The sequence below is a fragment of the Dermochelys coriacea genome, chromosome 8 (genome assembly GCF_009764565.3).
Source record: "Dermochelys coriacea isolate rDerCor1 chromosome 8, rDerCor1.pri.v4, whole genome shotgun sequence".
Classification (NCBI taxonomy): domain Eukaryota; kingdom Metazoa; phylum Chordata; order Testudines; family Dermochelyidae; genus Dermochelys; species Dermochelys coriacea.
The window spans coordinates 30,199,125-30,214,111 of record NC_050075.1 but is presented as its reverse complement, the minus strand read 5'-3'; the positions used below and the strand labels follow the sequence as shown (position 1 = coordinate 30,214,111).

General features: G+C 40.7%; 1 protein-coding gene across 1 annotated transcript in view; it reads left to right on the top strand.

The window, feature by feature from the left end:
- SLIT3 (slit guidance ligand 3) overlaps positions 1 to 14,987 on the top strand; it is a 796,449-nt gene that overhangs the window by 429,355 nt on the left and 352,107 nt on the right. Inside the window, exon 5 of the mRNA XM_038413692.2 lies at positions 9,380 to 9,451. Coding sequence (XP_038269620.1) covers positions 9,380 to 9,451 — 72 coding nt within the window. The remainder of the gene's footprint in view (positions 1 to 9,379; positions 9,452 to 14,987) is intronic.

Below are 14,987 nucleotides of genomic sequence, written 5' to 3'. Positions count from 1 at the left end.
CACATCAGCAGTTAGCCTCTTACATATTTTCTTAAAACATGAAGACAGGTGCAATTGCTCCTTCATTATGCTTCACTATTTTCTTTTTTGCTTGAGATATAGTAGTATCATAGAATCATTGTGTTTCACTGATCGTAGAGGAGCTGACATGAGTTCCGGATTTGCCATGGGTCACTCATACTGCAGTCGCAGTAAGCAAACTTGGCCTTAATTGCTGTTCCAAGCTGGAAAATGCTGCATGCCAGAAATAAATCTGACATACCTACAGGACAGGGGCCAAGAGCATATAACTCATTCTAAAGAGCTGGCTATAGGATTTGTTAACTCGCCTATGAAATGGGGTAACATTGCCTGCTCATACGGGAGTTAGAAGATTTGTAATAGTGGTGTTTATCCAATAACACCATCTATCTGTTAATAGTTCTAAATTTTATTTCAGCCTTGCAGAAATTATCTTGAAAAATATATCCAGTCAGGAAATATTTGCTGAATCATCCATACCATAAACATCAACAGACACCTCATCATTTGTATCATGTGACCTTGATGATTGGGCTTGTGTATGTATCTCACACAGACGGATCTTCTTGCAAATGTACACTTTGCTCCTGTTTGTCACATGCATCAGAAACCCACCACACCATTCACTCGCTACCCAACTCTCCTGACTCATCCACTCATCTTCTGAGTCCGTAATCTCTCTATTCACTCACGGTTCTCTCTGACTTATCACAAAAAAGGACTGGAATCTTCTGTTTCCCTTCTTACACCTGGAAGGGTTCGGTTGCAGTGCGGGAGAGAAGGAGGCCAGTTCAGGCTGTAGTGTGTCAGAGCAGCAGTGCTCTAGCCTCTAATCTGGATTTGACTGATGAACAAGAAGAAACTGCAGCACTTAGAATGGAGCCCATGGTGGTGCATGCTGGAACTGTTGTGATGGTTCCCAGGTTGATTATGGTTTTGATTTAGACTGTATTTGAAGTACGTTGGTCTATTGCAGACTCATAAAATCTTCAGGAGATGCCAAGACTTTCCTGAGGATGTAGTGGCCACAGACAAAGAATTGTCAAGCTTTATTTTTGAAACACTTGTTACAGTTGTAACCAAGCAAACATCTCTCTCTTTTCCTCCCCAGTATCTTGCCTTCTCTTATCTTTTCTTCTCTTCCCTCCCCCCTCGGCAGTCCATTCACGTGACTAGCATTGGCCTTTCTATTCTCTCATAGTCTGGACTTTCTGGGTACAAGAACTCTCTTCTCTGCAGCTTCTGCCTTCTGAAAGAGCCTTTCTGTATCTTTGTCCACCTCGCTGATTCACATCTTATATTATTATGTGTTTTCTGAGATCGTACCTTTTCTCTCTTGATTATTCTTTTTAATTTTTCTCCATCTGTAACTGTTTAACTCCATAAATGCATTGTTTAATCTGAGGGTACGTTTACACTGCAATTAAAAACCCCTGGCTGGCCCGGGGCAGCTGATTCAGGCTCACGGGGCTTGGGCTAAGGGGCTTTTCAGTGCAGTGTAGATGTTGGGGCTTGGTCAGCAGCCTGAGCTCTGGAACCGTCCCACCCGAGAGGGTCCTAGAGCCCAGACTTCATCCTAAACCTGGAAGTCTACAGTGCAAGGAAACAGCCTTGCAGCCCAACCCCTGTGAGCTCAAATCAGCTGGCAAGGGCCAGCTGCAAGTGTCTAATTGCAGTGTAGGTGTACCCTAGGGCATTTTGGGATGGTGTTTATATGAAACATGATGTATAATATAAAAGTATTTCAAAATTATACAAATTGCATGAGCAAGTTATAGAAGTACTTGACCTTTTCCAAGCTAGATCAGCCTGTCTCTAGTCTGGAATGTAAAGAAAAATTTTCTGATAATGGTCACAAACATTTAGCAGATCTTTGCCTGCACAAAAACTAAAGAGTTTGCTTTTACAACAAACACACAAATAAGCAAACAAATGTCTGAAATGACTGATTATTAATCAGATAAGAATGATACATCTGGATACAGTTAATTCTTGCTTTTGTAATCTACTAACACTATAATTCTCACACACACACGCGCAAACACACACACCCATGAATTTCACCCCACTTATCAGGGAAGCTTTAATACCAGTGCGCTGTATTGATTCCCTGAATTACAAAGATGTCATGATATTTACAGATTGTGCAGCTATTGTTCATTATCAGAGTATGTAATATTGGAACTGGCGAGAACATTTTCATAAAATAAAAATATTGATTGAAAACAGAAAGAAAAATGTCAAGACAAACCCTGCTATTATTCCAGCCAGCTCTACTCAATATATTGAACCAGAAGTAGTCAAAAATTTATTTTCTTTGTGTTGCTTTTCTTGGATTCACTTTTCCATGGCCATTTTCTCTTATACATCTATTCAGCCAAGGAGGACGTGATAGTGGCAGCTTTTTCTCTCCCTTTTTCTGCCAATATCAGACAGGAGATTAGAAAGCAGATTTCTTCTCAACTTGCAGCCTGGGAAAGAATATAGAGTATAGAGGAGGTGGGTTCTTCTGAGTTTCATCTGTTCCATTTACTTGTATCAAAAACCGGAAATGCTTTGTGAAAGCCAGCACGCGATATCATTTGCACTGAGAAATACAGCCAACCGCTGTAATCTTTGTGATCTTTATGAATAAAGCAAGTGGATTGCCCATGGAAGAATTAGTTAATTTGCACTATCAAGCCCACCTACAGTCCAGTCCGTCTAGGTTTGGCTCAGATTTTTATTTCAGCAATCTAAAAGTGTCATTGTATGTAGGCTTCACTGCCTTATCGCAATGGAATAATGAGATTGTGGATAAAACTAAAAAAAATATTTTAAGGAATCATCTCAAGTAACCCAGATTTTCCCTTCTTTTTAGGTGTATTGGAACTTCACGATTCAGTTTACACTCAGTAACAGATCACAAAAGATGTATGTTGGGCTGAGGGCTATGTGCTCTTGATGACTTTTTAATTCTTGAAGTATGTCTACACTACAACTAAAAACCTGTGTCTGGTGACTTAGGCTCGTGGGCCTCAGGTTGCAGGGCTGTTTAATTGCAGAGTAGACATTCAGGCTGTGGCTGGAGGCTGAGCTCTAGGATCCTGTGAGGTGTGAGGGTCCCAGACTGCAACATAAACCTGCAAGACTACCCAGCTATTAAACAGCCCCGCAGTCCAAGCCCCAAGGGCAGGAGTCAGCTAGCAAGGATCAGCCGTGGGTGTCTAACTGTAGTGTAGGCATACAGTTAGCGTGTGTGCATATCTAAACTATGCATTCTAGGCAGAAGAAGCAAATCAGATGCTTTATTAAATATTACTGTATTCTGTGGTGTCCTTCATTCCAGCTTAGAAAAAGGAATCGTAAAAGAGCCGCATTAACTAAATATTTATCAATCCAATTTCTTCTCAGTCAGTTCTCTATTGAAAATGAGTCTTTTTAATGTTAGGGTCTGTACATACAAGAAAAGTTGGCAGGTGACTCTTCGGCATGCAAAGAATTAAAATAACAAAATGGAGAGGGAAAACCCACGCATGTCAATGTATGTGATTTTCATCAGCATGCATCTGTTTTACAATGACATTGTAAGTGAAAAGCTACTTTTTAAGCAGCTGGTTAGATTTTTTTTTTTAGGTCTTCAATTTAGAATCTTGCCATGTGAGTGTGTATAGAGCTAGTGTTTCAATTAACTGATTTATTTTATTCTTCCATTGCTGGCAAGTAAATTTTAAAAAAATAGACCTGATGTCTATTGCTGTGGAAGGCACTTGAAATCTCACTTTGGATGCACCAGGGAGTGTTAAAGCAGGAACCTAGAAAAACAGCACTTTAATCAAGGCTATAGAGCCACGTAGTGATGCTAGTGGGTTTTTTTGTTTTTGTTTTCCCCAACCCTTTTATTAAAGCGCTTGCATTTCCTATTTCAAGCTGGGTGAAGCATTATGCTTGCAAATAGAGTAAATCTGTGTCCAAAGCATTTTAATAAATTATGAGTAAAATAAAAAAATAAAAACTTTTTGACACATGCTAAGTGTTGAGGCTAGTCTAGACTTCTGGATTTGGTCAGCTAGCTGCTGTGCCTCTGAGTCACTGTGCACCTTAGCCAAGATGCTTCATATTGTGCCTCTATTTTCCCATCTGCAAAATGATGAGAATACCTGAGTTCCTCAAGGGTGTGTTGCTAGAATTAATGTTGGTAAAAACTGTTAGTTACCTAACCCTAATGTCAGCCTTTGTTGCTGCCTTGGTTTCATGGTTTCTCCCCTTGCACATCTGACTCAGCATTTAGCAACACCCTTTGCTGAGAAAAGATGACTTTGCCCATGCCCTGATGACAAGATTAAAGTTGAGTGGTAGGGAGAGATTTGGCTCCAGTAACACTTTACTCTTCCTCAATTTTCCTTCAAAGTTGCAGAGTTTGTTTTCTTGAGCAGTAGCTTTCAACCTTTCCAGACCCCTTACAGGAGTCTGATTTGTCTTGTGTACCCCCAAGTTTCACCTCAACTCAGTTGCTTACAAAATCAGACATAGAAATACAAAAGTGTCAGCACACTATTACTGAAAAATTGCTTACTTTCTCATTTTTATCATATAATTATAAATCAATTGGAATATAAATATTGTACTCACATTTCCGTGTATAGTGTATATATAGCTGTATAAACATGTCATTGTCTGTAGTTTATACTGACTTTGCTAGTGCTTTTTACATAGCCTGTTGTAAAACTAGGCAAATATCTAGATGAGTTGATGTACTTCCTGGAAGACCTCTGTGTACTGCCAGGGGTACGCATACCCTTGGTTGAGAACCACTGTCCTTCAGGATTGACTGGTGAAACTTTCACATGCCATAGTATATCTCCTAATAAACCAAGATCTATTAAAAACAGAGAAGGTGGAGTAAAACAAAAAGAAACAATTTGCTCAACACATCTAAATGTATAAATCTAATAATCTAACCCAAATAGTTCAGTTACAGACCAAGGTCTTGTTTACTCAGTGTGGGAGTGCTTGTCAGGAGGGGGTAAATTCTTGAGCACACCAATGTGTCATGCACTAGCTGGTTCATGTAGACCCTGCTGGTGTGCATTAAAAGTTACCTAGTATGTGTTAATATACTGTTTGAACAGGACTACATCAGTGCACACTCAGGAATATTTTGTATGCACGAGCAGGGTCTGCATAGGCCAGTTAGTGCATGACACCTTGGTGCATATTTAGAATTCACAGCCCACTGGTGTGCACTCCTGCATTGTGTACACAAGGCCAAAAACAATCTTGTGTCCCAAGAGCAAGTCCTGGTTGTGTTCTTGTCCCCTCTGAATTCCTATCTCACACAGTCCAGGACCTTGTCTCCTAAACAACCTGGTTATCAAAAACCCCTGTACAGGACAGAATTCATGTCCAGAGGCTCCTCCCTTGATCTAAGGGAAGCACCTCATTCTCCTAACTAGTTTTTTCCTGTTACCTGCAGAAACACTAAGGTTTTGGTCTTGCTGATTTCTCTCTGAGATGGCCCATTGAGGATACAATGTTTAATAGCTGGCTTTCAGAGGCTCAGTAGCACATCTTAGAGTTCACAAACCATCACACTGAGTGACATTTGATGGGCCGTATCTGTTTTCTACACGGTGTGGGTTGTTTTTGTTTTGTTTTTGTTTTTGGTCTAAAGATTAAATTCATTTCACTTAACTTCCTTGGTGATAAATTATAAATTAGAGACTCTGGTTCATACCCTCTGTTACACTCTTTGAGATAGGTGGATAAAAACTACCGTGTAAGAATTCAGGACTGCATTACGATCTAATCATATATTTGTTATTTTTATTCCAAAATTCTAATCAATCTTTTATTTTGTGATCGTTTATTTTATCTATTTTTCCATAGTTTCTGCTAACAAATAATTACTCATTTTTTTGTTTGCTAGTTTTTGTTTTGGGTTAATATTCACAGGAGAGCTTTTGATGCTTCCTTCACTACAGAACAAAACAGCAGTGGAGACTGACAAAAATGAAACGAAATAAACTGTGAGACCAATTGGCTAGAACTCAGCTTCTATACATTATAGACAGATTTTGTAAAGTGTTTTGGATGGATCTGGTGGTGGTTTAATTGCTTATGAAAGGTGCTTAACAATAATTTGGCATATTGCTATCAAGCAGAGATAAACACACTATTAGTAACTATCTCAAAAAGGCAAGCTTATAATTGTGAAAGGGCAGTTACATAAAATGAAGCATGCAGCACTGAACTTTTTCTCTATGCTGCATCAGTGACACCATTAAAGCTGTCAGTTTGTCAGATCACTGGAGGTATTTATGAAATCAATACACAATCCTAAAGATTTATAGAGGCAGTATTGTTAGCCAGAGGAGAGCCTCAATGGAAAATAAAATTAATACAATTTACAAGCATATTGTCATAGAAAATGGATGAATTTCCTACAGTCTCCTGTTTTTACTTGTCTGAAGAAAAAACTTAGGCATGGGGAGAAAGCAGAAGGTAATAGCATAAATTGGCCTGGTTAGTCCCTAATATTGTTAGAAGAATTGAAACCAGGATTTTGTTTTTGAAGGTGATTTGAGGCAATGCATAATAAAAATCTTGAACAAAACATTAAAGTAGGAATTAAGTTTTTTTTTCTGGATGTATTTGATTTGGTCTCATAATTTCACTACTCCAAGCCCTTTTTATTTTGGTCTGTGTCCTTCTCTTGCTTTCAACCCTTATTTCTTTTTCCATATCATAATCACACTTTGCCACTCTTTTACCAGCAGCAATAGCTCTCTCATGTGTCTTTCACACACCAAAGCCAATTGTTCTAGGGGAGGTGTTGTGAAATCCTTTGCTTTGTTCTTCTATCTATAGTGGTTGCAGATTTGTTTGTCTTGGATGAAGGACCATCCTCAAACAACTGATTTTTTGTCATTGGCAAGCAGCAGAAGAAAGGAGAGGGGGAGGAAGGGTTGCCTTATAGATCAGTGGCAGACAAATTGGGAAGGAATTTGGATCTAGTCTGAAAAAGCGTCTCTTGTATACAACAACATGTTTTCAATGGTGAGAGTCTGAGTGAACAATTGTCTACTACAAGAATTTGGTGTAGACTAGATGACTGGTATAAATTGAATTAGTCTGATGTCAAGGACATAGCCCCCCACCCGCTTTTCTTTTTTTCTCTCTCTCTCTCCCCCCGCCTGATGGCAAACAGAAGAAAGCTCTCCGTGACATGGCTTGACCTGGGACGTCAGCATGAGCTTTTGTGAAATGCTCTGATTCCAAGACTGAGGTTCAATAAAGTCAATTTGGTGGAGACTGGATTGGGATCTCACAGCAATACACAATTTATTAAAAGAAAAAGATATCTGGTGGCATGCCTTGAGTTTGCTGTCACTTACCTTATTAATAATCATTTGAAAACCAGACTTCTGGTCTCATGCCAGGGCAAATTCCTTTTATCATAACAAATGTTTTAACACAACATAATGAACGCACAAACCGATAGACTCTGTAGTATGCTGTCCTGGCCATGTTCCCTTTGCTCCTATCTTCTTCCAATCCCTTTGCTTCTGCCCTTTCCCCATCCCCTCCTTCCCATTCATTTTCTCACCTACCCCTCGCCTCCCCTGTTCCTATTCATCCTGCTCCTAATCTCTCCCCCTACCCCACCCTGCCCCACTTTGTTTCTTTGCATTTGAATTAAGTTGCCTCTTTCTCCTTGCTGATTGGGTGCCAGCATGGGGAGCATTGGGAGTACCAGAGAGACAGTCTCCTTCTCTCAATGCCAGCGCCCATTGCCAGGAGGAGCAATCTCACAGGGAAGTCTTGCTCAGCCCCATGTTCCCGGGATGAGCCAACTTCAGTCATGGTCTGGAGATGGTGCATGCACAGTCCAGTTGTGTGTAATAGCTGTGAGGGAATGGAGCATGCTCCAGGCAGATCGAACCTTCAGAGAATGTAGCTGCCAGACTCTTAACAAACCTCTCCTGAGAATGTGTGAATGGTAGTTTTCAGAAGTTCATGGCTTAGCCACATTTGGGTGAATTTTTTTGGACATCCAAATCTCTGACACTAGAGGACCCCTTCCATATTTCCAGCTTGTTGCTCCTAAGCCTAGAGGCTCTGGACCATCTCAACAAAACAGTTGTAAGAATTTTTAATCATGTTCAAAACACTTATTTTCCCCTAATCTTGTTGGTGGTTGAACAATTTTAACTGAAACATCCCTCAGAATTTCAGCCTTAGGCAGGCACCCAGCATTAATAATTTCAACACAAACTGATGTAGTTTGGCAAAATAATAAGCAAATGAATATGGGTTTTTATAAGGTATGTCTACACTGCTACTGGGAGTGAGTATCTCAGCCGAGGTCAACAGACTTATGACAGCGGGGCTCAGGCTAACATGTTAAAAGTAGCTATGCAGATGTTTTGATGTCCAGGCTTGGGCTGGAGCTTTGGTTCTGAAGTTCACCCCTTTCTGGAGGCTTCAGAACCCAAGCTCCAGCCTGAACCAGAGCGTCCATATTGCTATTTTTAGTGCGCTAACACAAGCGCCACTTGAGCAAGTCTTTCAACCCCGGCTATGAAACATGCTCTCAGCAGTTGTGTAGACATACTTATATTAGAAGTTTAGCAACCTGAAGTATTGGCACTGCTGCCTGTGCCACCTCTTACGCAAATCTTAAAATTCTAACTTACAAAAGTTTTGTAACACTTTAAGGGCAAAGAAATTTGAGAGTGATCTGCGAAGAGCACATCATAAAGTGTTCTACTGCAGGTTAAATATGTAATATTTCTAATTGATACGCAGCACAATGCCTTCTGAGCAAAACTAGTCACATTTTTATTTGTTTTATTTTGCATTTAATTTGAGTAAAATTTTTGATTCTATGATTCTTTTCATCCAGACCCTAGTTAATCTATCAATGTCAACATAAATTGATGATCTGATCATAGGAAAGCCCAGCATTTTAAAATGCTGTTAAGATAATGTATCAATTTTATTTGCTTTTTAAACAGGTAGATTAATACCAGGTCACAGGAGAAATGGGAAAAAGCTGCACTTGCACCAAAATTAAAAGGTTACAAAGCTAAGGTGCACTTCTGTGCTGCAAATATCGTGGTAGTGATTCAACACACTAATTGATATGACAGCCTAAAAAACACATTTAGAGATGTGGTGTTAGATCTGTTACTTGTATAGCCATTTTTAACAAATGCCACCACTTTTTTTAAAAAAAAGGAAGTAATGGGATTTCTTTGCCAAAGTCTAACAAGTCTGGAGTTGCCAAACTGGTTATATTCTGTTATCTCAATGTAGGTTAGGGAAATGTGTTCTCTTTGTTAATATGATGTGTTTTTCCTCTTCCCTTGTTTAGAGATCTAAGTGAAAACCAAATTCAAGGAATCCCAAGGAAGGCCTTTCGAGGAATTACTGATGTGAAGAACTTGTAAGTGATGCTTTATTTGGTGTTTGTTGTGAAGTGTATTCAACATGATGGGGTCTATATTAGCTATTACCCTACCACACAAGAAAAAGATCTTGCTGTCATCCTGGATAGTTCTCTGAAAACATCTGCTCAATGTGCAGCAGCAGTCAAAAAAGCTAACAGAATGTTACGAACTATCAGGAAAGGGATAGGTAATAAGACAGAGTATATCATAATGCCACTATTTAAATCCATGATATGTGCACACCTTGAATACTGCATACAATTCTGGTCACCCTGTCTAAAAAAAGATAAGAATTGGAGAAGGGGAACTAAAATGATTAGGTATGGAATGGCTTCAATGTGAGGAGAGATTAAAAAGACTGGATTGTTGCTTAGAAAAGAGACGACTAAGTGGGGATACTATAAAGGTCTACAAAATCACGACTGTTGTGGAGAAAGTGAATAAGGAAGTTTTATTCATCCCTTCACAAGAATCAGGGATCACCTGATGAAATTAATAGTAGGTCTGAAACAAACATGTGGAAGTACTCCTTCACACACTTCACAATCAACCTGTGGAACTTTTTGCCTAGGGATTGTGAAGGCCAAAAATATAACTGGGTTCAAAGAAGAAATGGGTAAGTTCATGGAGGATAGGTCCATTAGTGGCTATTAGCCAGGATGGTCAGGGATGCAACCCCATGCTCTGAGTGTCCCTAAACCTCTGACTGCCAGAAGCTGGGACTGGACTACAAGGGGTGGACCCCTTAATAAATTGCCCTGTTCTGCTGATTCCCTCTGAAGCATCTGGCAGTGGCCACTATTGGAAGACAGAATACTGGGCTAGATGGACCATTGATTTGTCCCAGTATGTCCTTTCCTAAGTTGTTACATTCTTATGTTCTTTGCACTACTGCTATTATTTATTTGAGCATCAGATGTGGGCTCAGCTCTATGCAGCACACAGAGAAAGATGGTCCCTGCACCTAGAAAGAGGTTACAGTCAAAAAACATATATGCTCCGCACAGTACACACAAACAATTACCATCCATCACTAGGAGTTCTGAACAAAGACAGATGTGCGGATTATATTCTTAAATTTGGAGACCCTACTATGCCAACAATGCATAATCTTTCCCTGCAAAATTTGGGTAAATTACAGACTATGTGCTAAAGTGTATCAGTCAAAGGAAACAATAGAATAGATCAGTGAGAAGTTGAAAGGGACCAGCATCACGATGTTAGCTGAAGTTGTGTTTTTGTTCTTCATCCCACAGCTTCATTCAAAGAGTGACGGTAATTATATTACAGAGCATAGGTCAGAGCTAAACAGATCCAGCACAAATTTCAGAGTAAAGAAAGTGAGAAAATGGTATGACTTTTGCTAGGCAGAAGAAATTAACTTGATGAACAGGTTTATTTTCTTTCTGCCATTTGCATTCCTGTCCTGTGTTTCTAATAAATGCAATTTAAGGGTAAAATCTGTTTATCACCTTAAATTAATTTGGCCCTTGGCTTTTTCTAAAGATACAACAAAGGTATGTGGTTATGTAAAGATTTCCTATTCTACCTTCCCATGCTGCACCTTATCTAGAGACCATCTGTGCTGCACTGCCTTATGCTAGGTTTCAGAGTGGCAGCCATGTTAGTCTGTATCTGCAAAAAGAAAAGGAAGACTTGTGGCACTTTAGAGACTAACAAATTTATTTGAGCATAAGCTTTTGTGAGCTACAGCTCACTTCATTGGATGCATTCAGTGGAAAATACAGTGGGGAGATTTATATACACAGAGAACATGAAACAATGGGTGTTACCATACACACTGTAACCAGAGTGATCAGGTAAGGTGAGCTATTACCAGCAGGAGAGCCGGGGGGGGGGGCATTTTGTAGTGATAATGAAGGTGGGCCATTTCCAGCAGTTAACAAGAACGTCTGAGGAACAGCAGAGGGAGAGGGGGGAAATAAACATGGGGAAATAGTTTTACTTTGTGTAATGACCCATCCACTCCCAGTCTTTATTCAAGCCTAAGTTAATTGTATCCAGTTTGCAAATTTATTCCAATTCAGCAATATCTCATTGGAGTCTGTTTTTGAAGTTTTTTTGTTGGAGAAAACATTCAAAAACCAGTCGGAGAACACTTCAGTCTCTTTGGTCACTTGATTAGAGACCTAAAAGTGGCAATTCTTCAACAAAAAAACCCTCAAAAACAGACTTCAATGAGAGATTGCTGAATTAGAATTAATTTGCAAACTGGATATAATTAACTTAGGCTTGAATAAAGACTGGGAGTGGATGGTTCATTACACAAAGTAAAACTATTTCCCCATGTTTTTTATTCTCCCCCCCCCCCCACGGCTGTTCCTCAGACATTCTTGTCAACTGCTGGAAATGGCCCACCTTGATCATAGAATCATAGAATCATAGAATATCGGGGTTGGAAGGGACCCCAGAAGGTCATCTAGTCCAACCCCCTGCTCAAAGCAGGACCAAGTCCCAGTTAAATCATCCTAGCCAGGGCTTTGTCAAGCCTGACCTTAAAAACCTCTAAGGAAGGAGATTCTACCACCTCCCTAGGTAACGCATTCCAGTGTTTCACCACCCTCTTAGTGAAAAAGTTTTTCCTAATATCCAATCTAAACTTCCCCCATTGCAACTTGAGACCATTACTCCTCGTTCTGTCATCTGCTACCATTGACAACAGTCTAGAGCCATCCTCTTTGAAACCCCCTTTCAGGTAGTTGAAAGCAGCTATCAAATCCCCCCTCTTTCTTCTCTTCTGCAGACTAAACAATCCCAGCTCCCTCAGCCTCTCCTCGTAAGTCATGTGCTCTAGACCCCTAATCATTTTTGTTGCCCTTCGCTGTACTCTTTCCAATTTATCCACATCCTTCTTGTAGTGTGGGGCCCAAAACTGGACACAGTACTCCAGATGAGGCCTCACCAGTGTCGAATAGAGGGGAACGATCACGTCCCTCGATCTGCTCGCTATGCCCCTACTTATACATCCCAAAATGCCATTGGCCTTCTTGGCAACAAGGGCACACTGCTGACTCATATCCAGCTTCTCGTCCACTGTCACCCCTAGGTCCTTTTCCGCAGAACTGCTGCCGAGCCATTCGGTCCCTAGTCTGTAGCGGTGCATTGGATTCTTCCATCCTAAGTGCAGGACCCTGCACTTATCCTTATTGAACCTCATTAGATTTCTTTTGGCCCAATCTTCCAATTTGTCTAGGTCCTTCTGTATCCTATCCCTCCCCTCCAGCGTATCTACCACTCCTCCCAGTTTAGTATCATCCGCAAATTTGCTGAGAGTGCAATCCACACCATCCTCCAGATCATTTATGAAGATATTGAACAAAACGGGCCCCAGGACCGACCCCTGGGGCACTCCACTTGACACCGGCTGCCAACTAGACATGGAGCCATTGATCACTACCCGTTGAGCCCGACAATCTAGCCAGCTTTCTACCCACCTTATAGTGCATTCATCCAGCCCATACTTCCTTAACTTGCTGACAAGAATGCTGATTGATTATCACTACAAAAGGTTCCTCCCCGCCCCCGGCTCTCCTGCTGATAATAGCTCACCTTACCTGATCACTCTGGTTACAGTGTATATGGTAACACCCATTGTTTCATGTTCTCTTTGTATATAAATCTCCCCACTGTATTTTCCACTGAATGCATCCGATGAAGTGAGCTATAGCTCACGAAAGCTTATGCTCAACTAAATTTGTTAGTCTCTAAGGTGCCACAAGTCCTCCTTTTCTTTTTGCCTTATGCTAATATCACAAAAACTCCACTCCATTGCTACTGTTAGAGGCAAGATAGGGCCATCTTGAAACAAGCATGGTTATAGCCAGCAAGTTGTCAGTGAGGCAGGGGTTCAGTGCCTGGTCTCCTCCCCCTGAAGAAGGCTGTTTTCTAGACTCAGAAAGGGGGGCAAAAGTCTCTAAAATTCATTGTAAAACTGTGTAACATACATAACATATGTTATGTTCTAGGAGTATTAGCACTGTGGTAGTGCAACCTTCTGGTGAGTGTGTATTACAGGTCTCCCTCTGTGCCATGAGGACATGAGTTATTAAAGTCCCCAGTCAAAGCAGGACCAACACCAACTAAATCATCGCAGCCAGGGCTTTGTCAAGCCGGGCCTTAACAACCTCTAAGGATGGAGAGTCTACCACCTCCTAGATAATTCATTCCAGTGCTTCACCACCCTTCTAGTGAAATAGTGTTTCCTAATGTCCAACCTAGACCTGCCCCACTGCAACTTGAGACCATTGCTCCTTGTTCTGTGATCTGCCACCGCTGAGAATAGCCAAGCTCCATTTTCTTTGGAACCCCCCTTCAGGTAATAAAAGGCTGCTATGAAATCCCCCCTCACTCTTCTCTTCTGCAGACTAAACAAGCCCAGTTCCCTCAGCCTCTCCTCATAAGTCATGTGTTCCAGCCCCTTGATCATTTTCTTTGCCCTCCGCTGGACTCCCTCCAATTTGTCCACTTCCTTTCTGTAGTGGGGGGACCAAAACTGGGCACAATACTCCAGATGTGCCGAATAGAGGGGAATAATCACTTCCCTCGATCTGCTGGCAATGCTCCTACTAATCCAGCCCAATATGTTGTTGGCCTTCTAGGCAACAAGGGCACACTGCTGATTCATATCCAGCTTCTTGTTCAATGTAAACCCCAGGTCATTTTCTGCAGAACTGCTGCTTAGCCAGTCTGTCCCCAGCCTGTAGCAGTGTATGGGATAGTGACCCCATTGTGCTAAGCACTGTGTGCACATATAATGTAAACACTGAGTCTGCTCCAGAGAGATAATAGGTGGATATAACAAACAGAGAGGGGGAGCATAGGGTAATACTGAGACTATTAAGCTCTGTGTAATAAGCAGCAGTCATAGCATAGTAGATGGTTAGGTATTACTAAGTGTCTTTGTATCTGTAGATATGAAATAGAAGTGTAATTTGAATTAAAGTACATGCAATAAACAGCACCTCTTCTACATTAGATTGTGCGAGTGTTCAAGTGAACTGAATGATGTTAGCTTAGTGTTGCATTGAGTACAGACATGGGGGTCCATTACCCCATTTTATGGATATTTTGTGTTTCATTTGGGACATTTGCAATGAGAATCTTTTGATTTCTAAGGAAATTGAATTATTTTCTAATCTTAAAACATGTCTGTCCATCCACATGAATCTAGGGAAGGGATAGTCAATAGGTGGACCACAGGCCAAATTGGTACCGCCAGATGCTTTTGAACGGACCACGAAAACATTTTATTTACTTATTATTATTATTATTGTGGTGAGCATTTCCTCAATAAGCCATTAACATTGTTTGGCCTTTTTACTATTATACCTGAAAGGCTGCTTGTGGGCATTTTCAACCTCACAACATGTTTCAGTAACACATACACAGCCTAATTACATGACAATGGTGAATATTGGGGTGCCAGGATGTCACAGGTGGAACAACCCATTTTGTGTTATTTTGTTTATTAATTAGGCATAGTTTTTGATATATTAATTTTGGTTCACTTAT